The 13,208-nt window shown below is 49.6% G+C and overlaps 1 protein-coding gene across 1 annotated transcript in view; it reads left to right on the top strand.

Annotated features, from left to right (window-relative positions):
- Hip1 (huntingtin interacting protein 1) overlaps window positions 1-13,208 on the top strand; it is a 134,905-nt gene that overhangs the window by 110,391 nt on the left and 11,306 nt on the right. The window contains exons 15-25 of the mRNA XM_029533875.1: window positions 932-1,048; window positions 2,356-2,457; window positions 2,673-2,816; window positions 3,857-3,992; window positions 4,950-5,036; window positions 5,381-5,488; window positions 5,569-5,705; window positions 7,783-7,893; window positions 9,367-9,425; window positions 9,664-9,757; window positions 12,095-12,195. Of these exons, the coding sequence (XP_029389735.1) occupies window positions 932-1,048; window positions 2,356-2,457; window positions 2,673-2,816; window positions 3,857-3,992; window positions 4,950-5,036; window positions 5,381-5,488; window positions 5,569-5,705; window positions 7,783-7,893; window positions 9,367-9,425; window positions 9,664-9,757; window positions 12,095-12,195 (1,196 nt within the window). The remainder of the gene's footprint in view (window positions 1-931; window positions 1,049-2,355; window positions 2,458-2,672; window positions 2,817-3,856; window positions 3,993-4,949; window positions 5,037-5,380; window positions 5,489-5,568; window positions 5,706-7,782; window positions 7,894-9,366; window positions 9,426-9,663; window positions 9,758-12,094; window positions 12,196-13,208) is intronic.

Genomic DNA, 13,208 nt, shown 5'->3' with positions numbered 1-13,208 from the left:
TTATTCTGTTGTTTTCTCTTTCTCTCTTTTTCTTCTTCTTCTTCTTCTTCTTCTTCTTCTTCTTCTTCTTCTTCTTCTTCTTCTTCTTCTTCTTCCTTCCTTCCTTCCTTCCTTCCTTCTTTCTTTCTTTCTTTCTTTCTTTCTTTCTATTTTTAAAAAAGATTTATTTATTTTATGTATGTGAGTACACTATAGCTGTCTTCAGACACACCAGAAGAGGGCATCAGATCCCATTACAGATGGTTGCGAGCCACCATGTGGTTGCTGAGAATTGAACTCAGGACCTCTAGAAGAGCCATCAGTGCTCTTAACCGCTGAGCCATCTCCCAAGCCCTAACCCCAGCTTTTTCAGACTTCTTGAGTTCTGTCTTGTGTGCCAGCCACACTTAGGATTACCCTTCCTTTGAGCTGAGCATGTATAGGCATATACATGCCTATAATCCTATCAGAAGGTGGAGGCAAGATCCTATCTCAAGAAAAAATAAATAGCCATGAGTAGGGCCACACGACTTTAAACCCAACACTGGAGGCCAAGGCAAGGGCTAAATAGTCAGATCCTATCTCAAAAAGTAAACAATTAGGCGTACTATCCTCTCACCTGAAATTCTCAAACATAGCAAGCAGAGGCAGAGGGATTGCTGTGAGTCTGAGGTTAGCTTGGGCTACATAGTGAATTCCAAACCAGCCTGGAAAAACACTACACCAGGCAACCCTACCCTGACCCACTCTGTATTTTTGTTACCACCTGTAAGTCAAACATCTCTCTGAATGTCATGGCTAGTTCTGGCTTCGTTCTGGGTAGGAAAAACCTTCTCCTGTCTACCTCCTTGCTACTCACAGTCTGATGATGATGATAGATCATTGCTGCTAGAAGGACGATGGGCTTTGAGCCCGAGTCATGTCAGCTAAAGACTCTCTACTCCGTTTTCAGAACGCAGAGGTGACCAAACAGGTGTCCGTGGCCCGGCAAGCCCAGGTGGATTTGGAAAGAGAGAAAAAAGAGCTAGCAGATTCCTTTGCACGTGTCAGTGACCAGGCCCAACGGAAGGTAAGCCAGAGAGACACGTGGGGATGTAGAAGGGTGGGGTGCGTGTGTGCCTGCAAGATCATGCATGTTGAAGTGGCTTTAGGTTTAGGTTCTTTTCTGGTGCCGTGTGGGTCTGGGGGATCAGATCCTCCTGCTCAGCCCCAAGCCCCTTGAGCTTCAGTCATCTCCGAACCCCTGCAAACATGCTTGGAAGCCAACTTGGCCCAGAGGGCTTTCACATGCTCCGTGGGTAGTTTTCAGGGGAGCTTGGGGGCTACGCGGAAGAGCAGATGCTGGGGACTGGGCATGCCGCTCCGTTGGTAGAGTTCTTATCGAGCAGGCTCCCCGAAAAAGCCCTGGGCTCCATCTCTGTTTCCACATGAACCAGGCATAGTAGTGCAAGTCTGTGATCTCACCACGTAGGAGGTAGAGGCAAGAGAAACAGACGTTCAGGCCAGCCTGGGCTCCTTGAAACCCTGTCTCAAGGAAGGACAGGGGGCCAGGCAAAGGAATGGAGGGCCAGGCAGTAGTGGCGCACACCTTTAACCCCAGGCAGAGGCAGGCAGATCTCTGAATTGAGGCCAACCTAGTCTTCAGAGTGTTAGGACAGCAAGGGCTACCCAGAGAAACCCTATCTCAACAACTGCAACAGTATATATAAAATCAATTATTGTTTTATTGTTACTAGTAATTAATATTGTTGACATTAATATCAATTGTGATTTAATATTATGTTATTAATCATAATATAATATAATTATATAATTGGTGTTACACTATTGATAGATTAAAATTACTAATCCTAATTAATATCATATTGATAAACTTTATTAATCATTTCTGTATTGGTAATCAGTTATTGGTAGGAATTAGTATATGTTAGTGCTGAATTCTTTTATTTTTTTTTTTTATTTTTTATTTTTTTTTGGTTTTTCGAGACAGGGTTTCTCTGTGTAGCCCTGGCTGTCCTGGAACTCACTCTGTAGACCAGGCTGGCCTCGAACTCAGAAATCCACCTGCCTCTGCCTCCTGAGTGCTGGGATTAAAGATGTGCGCCGCCACGCCCGGCTAGTCCTGAATTCTTAATAACAGCTAGTAAACTAATCTTCAAAAATTACTATTGGGAAAGAAAGGCAAAGGTGTTGGTGAGGCCTGGGTTACTGACTTCCTCCAGCCTCCTGTTACGCACTCACTTAGAACTCAGACCTAGTGGAGGTACGGTCTCCGTCAATAGCGTGGGATGTCAATAGCGTGAGAAATGCGTCCCCATGTGCATCCCTTCTCGTGAGTCCCCAGCTCACACTGCTTCTGTTTTGCCTCTGCTTCAGACTCAAGAGCAACAGGATGTTCTAGAAAACCTAAAGCATGAGCTGGCCTCCAGCAGACAAGAGCTGCAGGTCCTCCACAGTAGCCTGGAAACCTCTGCCCAGGTGAGCCCTCCCTACCCGGCTCCCTCTGGGGCCTCAGTCCCTGCCCTGAGCCCTCTCCCCCCCCCCCCCCCGCTGCAATCCACACATATTCCTGGAAGCAATAAGGATGTAGAACTACCTCCCGCCAGGAGCCAGGAAGTGGGTCTGGAGTCCCAGGGAGGGGACTGTTGAATTTCCTCAGTTTCTCCCTGTTCCTACATGGGTGACCTCTGCAGTCAGAAGCGAAATGGCTGACACAGATCGCCGCGTTGGAGAAGGAGCAGGGCAGCTTAGTGACTGTCGCGGCTCAGAGAGAGGAAGAGTTATCATTCCTCCGAGACCAGCTGGAAAGCACCCAGATCAAGCTGGCCGGGGCCCAGGCAAGTGACGCGTAGCCACTGGGGACACTATGGAGGCCAGAGATGTGAAGGGTTCAAAGCCATTAGGCCTGGTTGCCAAGGTCTCCTGTGGGCACAGTTTCTAAAGCCAAGTGCCTCTGTTTTGTATAGGAAGAAAAGTCTGTGGGCTGGGGATGTACCTCCGTGGGCAGAGCTGGGGGGCAGACCTCCGTGGGCAGAGCTGGGGGTGTACCTCCGTGGGCAGAGCTGGGGGTGTACCTCCGTGGGCAGAGCTGGGGGGCGGACCTCCGTGGGCAGAGCGCTTGTTCAGCATGCACGAGGCCCTGAGTACAGCCCCAGACCACGTCAGTCAACTGAGTCTGACCCCACACACCTGTGACGCCCCAAGACAGGAAACAGACAAGGAGAATCAGGAGTTCCAGTTACCCTCAGCCCGCCTGAGATACATGAGTCCCTGCCTAATAAGATAATAAAATAAACTAGGGCCTGGAGAGATGGCTCAGTGCTCGGCTCTGTCAAAGGACCCATGCTGGGTTCCAATTATTTCTAGAAACGCTCTCGCAGGCACAGACACAGGTGTGCTTTATTAATCTAGGCTTATCTTTTTTTAATTATTAGTTTGCATGTCACACAGAAATCCCTTTTTTTTTCAAAGATTATTTATTTATTTTATGTATATGAGTACACTGTTGTTGTCTTAAGACACACCAGAAGAGGGTGTCGGATCTCATTACAGATGGTTGTGAGCCACCATGTGGTTGCTGGGAATTGAACTCAGGACCTTTGGAAGAGCAGTCAGTGCTCTTAACCTCTGAGTCATCTCTCCAGCCCCAATCTAGGCTTATCTTAATCAAGAGGACACAGTTTAGATGTCCACCCTGGTCGTGGAAGTGGGCCAGTGGACCAAGGTCAGGTATTGTTTTCTGCATGGAACTGACCACGGATGGATCTCCTTCGTGCCACAGTGAGAGGCCAGGAGCCCATGTGGTCCCAGGTATATACTGCTTAGGGTTCACTGCCGTGTGCCTGGCCGACTCTCACCTGCTTGGGTTTTTTTCTAGGAATCCATGTGCCAGCAGGTTAAGGATCAGAGGAAACTCCTCTTGGCGGGGATCAGGAAAGCTGCAGAGCGTGAAATACAGGAGGCGCTGAGCCAGCTTGAGGAGCCCGCCCTCATCAGCTGTGCAGGATCCACAGGTAGGTCTTCCTTCCGGCTGCCCACCTGCTGGGCCCTGTACTTGCAGTTGGTGTTGAATCCCCTCAGCCCAGCTACATGTCGGAGCCGTGGGGTAAGCCCACTCTCTAGGTCGGTGACACTGTAAGTTCTGTGGTATACTGCCCAAGTAATTGTGACTTAAGGGGCACTGTGGCTCCCAGTTACAGAAGGTTCCAGTCCTCAGCTAAGACGAAAGCAGGGAAGAACAGCGCTACGTGGTGGTATCTGGAGTGGAGAGAGTGAAGAGCAAGACAGGAAGTAGGCAGGGAGAACTGACTCCCAAGATCTTCCCCCTGTGACCAGTTTCCTCTCCGTAGGCTCCGCCTCCCACATGGCTATAGCCTACCAGATTTTGTGAGTTCCAGGACAGATTGAGCTGTATAGTGAGACCCTGTCTCAATAATAACAACGACAACAATAGTAATATCATGACCTTGTAAGAGACACTTGAGTCAAACCTTACAGTGTGCCATGCCCCTAAAATGAGCAGGTACCCTGAGACGATAGTGAAGTGAGAAACAGGGTCATGGCTCGGTTGATAAGAGTGTTAGGTAGTGTGTACAAAGTCCTGGGTTCTAGTCCTAGTACCATATACACTGGGTATAATGGTACATGCCTGTTACCCTACCACTTCAGAGAGAGGGGCAAGAAAATCAGAAGTTCAGCACCAACTTTGGCCACATAGTGAGTTCAAAGCCAGCCTGGGTTATATGAGTCCCTGTGTCGAAAGAAAGAAAGAAACACAAATAGTGTGCATCCTATCAGAACCAGCAAGCCAGCAGCCCCTCTGGCTTTCCCTCCATCTCTCTCTCCCTACGTCCTGTCTCAAGGAAAAGCGTGTGGGGCAGGGACTCTCAGGAGGTCAGCCAGCCCACCCAGCTGCTTATGGAGAACAAATTGTGAGCCCCCTTGTTCTGACGGGACCCTGTCTTCCTCAGATCACCTTCTCTCCAAAGTCAACTCTGTTTCCAGCTGCCTCGAGCAACTGGAAAAGAACCGCAGCCAGTATCTGGCCTGCCCAGAAGGTAAGAGGAACGGAGGACGTGGCCGCTGTCACCAGGGGCAACCAGGGCAGGTTCAAATATGTACACTAGGGAGCTGGAGATATGGCCTAGTGGTTAAAAGCCCTCAATAGTAACGAGGACCTGGGTTCAAGTTCCAGGACCCATCTCTCACCCCAGGCTGTTTACAGCTGCCTGAAACTTCAGCTAAATGGATTTGACGCCCTCTGCTGGCCTCCGGGGGTATCTGCATTCAGATATTCCCTCACAGACATATATATTAAGTAAAATAAAACTAAAAAGAATATACAGAAAAAAAAAGTGGCACCCGCCACTAGTCCTGACATTTTACTTCCTGTGCCCTGCAGACATGAGTGAGCTTCTGCACTCGATCACCCTGCTCACCCACTTGACCGGTGACACTATCATCCAGGGGAGTGCCACCAGCCTCCGGGCCCCACCGGAGCCGGCCGACTGTGAGTACCAGGGTAGAGGGGATGCCCTGGAGAGCAAGGAACCCAGGCAACATTTAAGTATCTCTCTCCCCTGTTTCCAGCTCTGACGGAGGCCTGCAGGCAGTACGGCAGAGAAACCCTGGCCTATCTGTCCTCCCTGGAGGACGAGGGAGCCGTGGAGAGAGCTGACGTCACAGTCCTTAGGAACTGCCTCAGCAGGATCAAGACCATTGGCGAGGTAGTGTCAGTGACGGGATTTGCTTTCTGTCCTGTGGTTGTCTGACAGGGTCTCGTGTAGCCCAGGGTGGCCTCGAATTCTCTTTGAAGCTTAAGGATGACCCTGAACTTCTCTCTTCTTCCCGCCATATTCTGGGTGCTAGGGTTTCAGGCCTAGGCCACTCTACCTGCTCTGTGTGGAGATGGAACCCAGGTTCATGCATGTTAGACAAGCACTCTACTGAGCCACATCCCCTGCCCTCTTGGGGTTTCTGGGGGGTTTTTTTGTTTAATTTTTGTTTTTTTTGAGATGGTCTCTTATAGACCAGGCTAGCCTCCAACTTGCCATGTAGCCAAGGATAGCCTTGGATGGCCGGTCCTCCTGCATCCACTTCCCACGTACAAGCGTCCTTCATCATGTCTACCCAGAAAGTGAGTGCGTGTGTGCACATGTGTGTCAGTGTGCACGTGCACGCCAGATGAGGACATCCAATGCCCTTTGTCACACTCTCTTTTGGTGCTGAGTCTCTCCACGGACTCTCAAGTTTTCCTGCTAAACTGAAAACCAGCCACCCCAACAGACCCACTGTCTCTGCCCCACTCAGGCCCTGTGCCTGATGCTAGGGGAGGCTCTTTACGTCGGTGCTGGGATCCGAACTTCAGAGCTGATGGCTGTGTGGCAAGCCCTCTTACCGCTGAGCCCGCTGCTTACCGCAGCTCCCAGGAAGTGATTCTTGAATTTCAAGTACGAGTGCTACTGCATTGCCAGGGAGTCCGCTGTGCTCCCGCAGTCCTTTCTGTGTCTCCAACTTGATTCTAGAAAGAGTTAGGCCTGAGAGCGGGTGACATCCTTGTCGTGTTTTGAGACAGGGTCTCACAAAACCGCCTCCTCAGCCTCCCCTATGCCAAGATTGCAGGCCTGTGCCGACACTTGAGGCAAGGCCCACCTCAGGAGGACTTTCCAGCCGTGTTTGATTCGCTGGCCTGGCGAAGGCACTGTGCTACATCATTGCCCGAAAGTGGAATAAATAGTTACCCATCTCTAAGTGTGTGCTGGCTTGGCAGATAACACCCAAAATAGACATGCACACCAGCTTGTGAGAATTCCCACCCTAGGGAGTTAGAAACAATGTTTGCCCCCTCCCTCTAAGGACCCAGTGACTAACTAGAGTTCTGTCCCACTGAAGTTCATACAGGAGAACCAATGAGTTTATTGTAGAGCAGGGTGAGGGGTCACAGGCAGGAGTGTGGGTGAGCTCACAGCCACCTCACTACAGAGGCTTCCCCGCGGCCACATGGGTGGTTCAGCCTCTCTCTCGCCCCTCCTTGAGACCCTGAGGTTTCTGTGCAATTGTTGTAGAAAATATTTAATCCCAGTCCAGGGTTTCTACCCCGTCTTTGACCATTTAGTTCCTGGCTAAAAGACACACAACCTTTATAATTATAATAAGCCTAATTACCTCAAGAGATATCTATCCTCCATGCTATTATGTCTAATTCCCAACCAGTAATCCCATTATATAATTTGCTACTTTTCATCTGGGCTGCTTTTAACTCCAATTAGCCAACCCACATGGCCATTATTTTTAGATTCTTACCCCATGGCTCTTTCTCCTCTCTTCACTTTTTTCTTCCTCCTTGTGGGTCTCCTCCAACCCCAAGCCCAGGAACCCAAAATCCTACCTCCATCTCTTCAGCCCAGTATTGGCTGTCGGCATCTTTATTCACCAATCAGACTAACTTAGGGGTCAAGGTCCGTAGCATCACCTGGGTCTAAGTGAGATCTCTGTGAGAAACCAGGATTTCTCGTAGCAAAAGACCAACCCTCAACATGCAATTCAGGAAGAGTTTGACCCCTATTAAAAAAAATGGAAGTTTTTATTCAAAATGGCTTCACTTTAGTTCCTTCTCATCATGGTTCTGAGAAGGTGCCGAGAAGGGATAAACATGCGGTTGGAACTTTCACATCATGGAAAGTGCCAGGTGGCTTCTGTGACAGGCCCTGCTTCTGATGCTCTACGGAATGTTCCGATGATGGGGCCTAGAAAAAGCAAAGAGAAGGACCAAGTGACCTTTAACCTCTGTGCTACTGTTCACAGGAGCTGCTGCCCAGGGGCCTGGACATCAAGCAGGAAGAGCTGGGTGACCTGGTGGACAAGGAGATGGCAGCCACTTCAGCTGCCATCGAAGCTGCCACCACCCGGATAGAGGTAAGAGAATTCTGTAGGCTTTTCCACAGTGACACTCCTGTGGCTTCCCTAGGGCAGTGCTGACCTGTCCGGTGTGATGGTGCACGTGTGTGATCTCAACCCTTGGGAGTCGAAGGCAGGAGGTAACGGAATTCAAGGTTATCCTCAGCTGTATAGTAAATTTGAAGCCAGCCAGGGCTACACAGAGAAACCAGTTGTGGTGACGCATACTTTTAATCTAGCACTTGAGAGGCAAAGGCAGGTGGATTTCTGAGTTCCAGGACAGCCTGGTCTACAGAGTGAGTTCCAGGATAACCAGGGCTACACAGAGAAACCCTGTCTCGAAAAACAACACTAAAAAAAAAGGAAGAGGAAAAGAACACAAAATCAAAACCCAAGATCATTCCATCAAAGAGGGGAAAAAAGCCAAGGTCCTTACTAAGAAAGATGAGCAATTTTCATCCGAAGTAGAGTGTTTTGGTGTCAGGCTACCTGGTATTCAATTTCCAGGCCAACTGATAATAATTACATGAATGTGAGTTACATTCACCTGGTTGGGACAGCCACTGGTTCAGTTTCATTTCTGTTGCTCTGATAAAACCTTCTTGACAAAAACTTAGGAGAGAAGGGCTTATTTTTGCTTATTATAGGTTCAGGATACCTCACGGAAGTCACTGTGGCCAGAGCTTGAAGCAGCTTTCACATCCCATCTACGGTTGAGAACAGAGAGCAGCAGGGCATACACACTCTCTTGCTTGCTTGTTTGTGCTCAGCTTCATTTCTCTACTCTTACACAGTTCACACAGATCAGGACTCATTGCATAGGGAATGTTGCTGCCCACAGTGGGCTGGGTCTTCCCACATTCCTCCCCTAGATGTGCCCGCTATCCAACCCAGTATAGACAGTCTCTCAATGAGACTCACTTGCTGAGTGACTCCTGGTTGTTGAGTTGACAGTTAGAGCTATCCATCACTGTCATAATAACTGCTAGGGGATGCCTAATAGGTCTTAAAGAGTAGAAGCTGAATGAAACCCATTGGAAAAGTCTCCTATGGCTCCCTTGATGGAAGGCTCACTTGATACTGAGCACCTGCCTCATGAACTTGGTACCAACGGTCTCTGTCTGGTGTGTGTTTCATGTACCAAGATGCAGACACTCACTGGCTAGAACAGTCGGCTCCAACTGTCTACCATCCCGATAGATGAAAGGTGTGGAGTTATTCACAAGGCTACAGGTGAAAATACCTAGATTCTGCTTTCTATGCCACCACAGCTTGTTGGATCCAGATTGTACGTACCAAGGCAGGCAGTAGTGGTTGATAGGTTCACGGTACATTCGGGGACCATGCTTGTTGGGATGGGGATGTAGCTCAGTGATCGAGGGGCTGAGGTCATGGCTTATCAGAGCACACGCCTTAGCACATTAAGAAGCTCAAGTCCCAGTCATACACCCAGAGAAAAGAAAGGAAACCAGCCATGCTTCTTTTTAACAGGAAATTCTCAGTAAGTCCCGAGCAGGAGACACGGGAGTCAAGCTGGAGGTGAATGAGAGGTCAGTGTGAGCCTTGGGGTCGCAGGGGGTAAGCAAGGTGCTTGAAAGCAAGGCCCGCAGGGACTCAGGGACGCGTCACTCACCAGCCTCCTCCAGGGAGGGTATTAGCATCTTCCAGCGATCCCAATACCGTCCCTGCCCCTCCCTCCCACTCAAGGTCTTCCTGGTTTAGGAATGAGAAAGCCAGTCGACCTCTTTCTTCTTGGTGTCTGCGTCACCCACCGTTTCTCCTCACTAGGATCCTGGGTTCCTGTACCAACCTGATGCAGGCCATCAAGGTGCTCGTTGTGGCCTCCAAGGACCTCCAGAAGGAGATAGTGGAGAGCGGCAGGGTGAGTGTGGCTGTGACGTCAGCCCTTTCTCCCTCCACGTGTGCTGGCATCTGCTTGGCTGGGCCCCAACTGTCCTCCATCATGGGTGGATCTGACATTAAGGAAATCCACAGACACTGTGGGGAGTTGAGGGTCCCTGGCTAGTACTAGCCCAGCTGTCAGAGGCCACAGAACTGCTGGAAACCCTTCTGACGTGGCGAGACTAGGTAGGTCTTCCGGGAACAACTGAGGACTTTGGGAAACTGGGCAGATTGCAGGAATAAACCTGGTACTGTCACCCCACCTGCAGATACTTAACCCTTTAATCCAAGTGCTTGTAACACCAAGGCAGGAGGATCTCAAGTTTGACCTCAGCCAGGGGTACGGGCTGGTCCTTCTCTCAAACCTCCCTTCATGAGTTGGGGATGTAGCTCAGTTGGTAGAGTCCCTGCCTAGCATCTATGAAACCATGAATTGCATCCCAGACTCTGCATAAAACCATACGTGGTTTATCCCCAGCATTGGGAGGCAGAGGCAAGCAGATCTCTGTGAGTTCAAGGCCAGCCTGGTCTATACATACAGACCCTGTCTCAAAACAAGAACTTTATGGGCTGTAAAAGTGGCTCAGGGGTCGAGAGCACTGGTCTTCTAAGGGACTCTGAGTTTAGTTCTCCCCCCTCCACTCCTCCCCACCCCTCCCACTCTCCCCCCCACCTCACCCCCTCCAGCAGAAACAGCAGGTAGTTCACAACTACCATAGCTGAGCTGTCTCACCAGGTACCTGCGCTTTCTTACAAAAACATACGCAAATTTTTAAATTATTTTATTATTTACATTCTAGCTGTTGCCCCACCCCTCCCCGCCTCCCCCACCCCCATCCCCTCTCCCAAAAAATGAATCTTTTTTTTTTTTAAAGCCAAGGACTTACTTTAATTCATTACCCCCATAGCCTTTTGCCTATTTGCATCTTTGTTTCTTACAATTGGGGCAAGAAGAAAGGCACTTGGCACTTGGCCCTTGGTAGGCATTCTATAAAATTAGCTGTTAATGGCTGGGTATTGGGCCAGCGAGATGGCTCAGCAGGGGAAGGCGCCTGCGGCTAGGGCTGACAAGCTGAGTTCAGTCTCCAGGTCATACATGGTAGAGAGAAAGAGCCAGTTCCTCCCATGTCATCCTCTGACCTTCATCCGTGCGCCATGACCTGGGCACACCCACCAGCGCCTATACACTTACAAAATATATAAATTTGGGGGGCACGGGGATCCTTGTGCTCACAGAGAAGCATATAGAGAACCAGAACTGTTAAGCATTGAGAGCTGTCTCCTCAGTGGAGAAGCTAAAAATCAATACTGGATTCCTCCTACCTCCCGCGTTTCCTGCTATCTAGAGGCAGACCTCGCCCAAGTTCTCCAGAGTGGTTATCCCTGGATAACTTTTCCCACCCTAGACCATTACCCTTCCTGAGGGGAGATGTCACATGGACTTTATGGCCCGCTGACCTCTACGCTGTCAGAGACCACACTAACTAGATTCTAGGCCTCTTGGCTGTAGAACCTGCCCTCAGGGTCACATGTCCTTTGTAAAAGAGTTTCCATGTAGTCACACCTTAAGCTTTTTTATGCCCCCGGAATTGGGATCGGACTGACGGGCATGGTTGTTGCCTGGAAACCCTTTCCCGGATTGTACTGTTCTCAGGATGCTGAGTGAAGCACCTGGCTTGGACTCCCTGCAGGCTGATCCAGGCTGATGAAGCCAAGCTGCACTGGGTTTTCATTCTCATCTCTTCAAGTGCCCCACTTCCCTGTCTGACGTCTGCAGGAACCCCTCAATAAGTGTAATTTAAAAAAAAAAAAAAAAAAAAAGTCTGGATATGCTGCTACATGCTTATAATGCTAGCACTTGGGGAGGCTGAGGCACGGAGACCAAGGATAGTTTAAGCTATGTAATAAACCCTCTCTCCAAACAAACACTGCAGGCTGGAGAGATGGTCCGTTGGTTAAGAGAGCACTGTTCTGTCGCAGAGGGCCAGGGTTTAATCCTAGCACCGGAGTGGCTGCTCCCAGTCATTTGGAACTCCAGATCCACTCCCTCCTCCTAACTGTGTACACACGTGGCACATGTACATGCAGACAAAACACTCATGAGAAATCTGTTTAAAAATTCAATTAAGACAGTGCAATGGTGGCTCACATCTTTAATCCCAGCTATTGGGAGGCAGAGGCAGGTGCATCTCTGAATTTAAGGCCAGTCTGGTCTACAGAGTATGTTCCAGGACAGCCAGGGCTACACAGAGATATCTTGTCTTAAAAATCAAATCAAATCAAATCTAACCAAAGTGTTATATTTTTACTTCTATAGGGTACTGCGTCCCCTAAGGAATTTTATGCCAAGAACTCTCGGTGGACAGAAGGGCTTATATCTGCCTCCAAAGCTGTTGGTTGGGGAGCTACCATCATGGTGTAAGTGACTGCTTCAAGGCTGCCACATCCCCTTTCCCACTCCATTGATCCAGCCCAGGCAGTTGCTTAGAGATAAAAAAGTATCCTTCTCATAGCCTGGCACAGTGGTACCCACCTGTAATCCCAGCACTTGGGGGCTGAGGCAGAAGGATGATAGCAAGGTAGAGGCCACCTTGGGCTACCCAGTTCCCTGTGTAATAACAACAGTATAAAGTGTGCTGGGCTAGATCACTGGTAGAGCATTTGCTGGGCGCGTGTGCCCCATGGTCCAACCCCGAGTTGTTCCAAAGTGTTTGGTGGTGTTGGCGTTGGGCCAGTCTGTTTTGGTTTTTAAGACAGGGTATCTCATAGCCCTAGAACTAGCCTGGAGCTCACTGTGTAGCCCAGGCTGGCCTTGAAGAGCTCCTCTAGCCTCTGTCTCCCACGTGCTCGGATCAAAGGCCTGTGACACCACGCCTCCCCCAAAAAAAGTTTTTAAAATCTAGAAACACATGGTTGATTTTTTTTTTTTTTTAAATAAAATAAATAGTGGGACTGAGAGATGGGTCGGTTGTGCAGGCCCGGATGGTAAACAGGAGCATGTCAGCTCCATTCCTGGTCACATAGAAAAAGCTCTTTGTCATGGCGTGCATTGCTAATGCCAGTGCTGGGAAGGCAGAGGCAGGAGGATGTCTGCAGTTCACTCACTGGACAGCCGGACTAGGCCTAGTCTGCCAGCTCCAAGTCCCATTAAGAGACAGTGTCACAGCCAGGCAGGGTAGCCTTTAATCCCAAGCACTCTGGAGCCAGAGGCAGGCGGATCTCTATGGGTTTGAGGCCAGCCTTGTCTGCAGAGTGAGTTCTAAAACAGACAGTGCTACACAGTGAGAACTTGTCTCAAAAAACAAAACAGAGGGCTAGTGAGATGGCTCAGCGGGTAAGAGCACCCGACTGCTCTTCTGAAGGTCCTGAGTTCAAATCCCAGCAACCACATGGTGGCTCACAACCATCCGTAACGAGATCTGACTCCTTCT

The sequence above is a fragment of the Mus pahari genome, chromosome 23 (assembly GCF_900095145.1).
Source record: "Mus pahari chromosome 23, PAHARI_EIJ_v1.1, whole genome shotgun sequence".
Classification (NCBI taxonomy): domain Eukaryota; kingdom Metazoa; phylum Chordata; class Mammalia; order Rodentia; family Muridae; genus Mus; species Mus pahari.
This window is presented reverse-complemented; position numbering and strand designations above follow the sequence as displayed.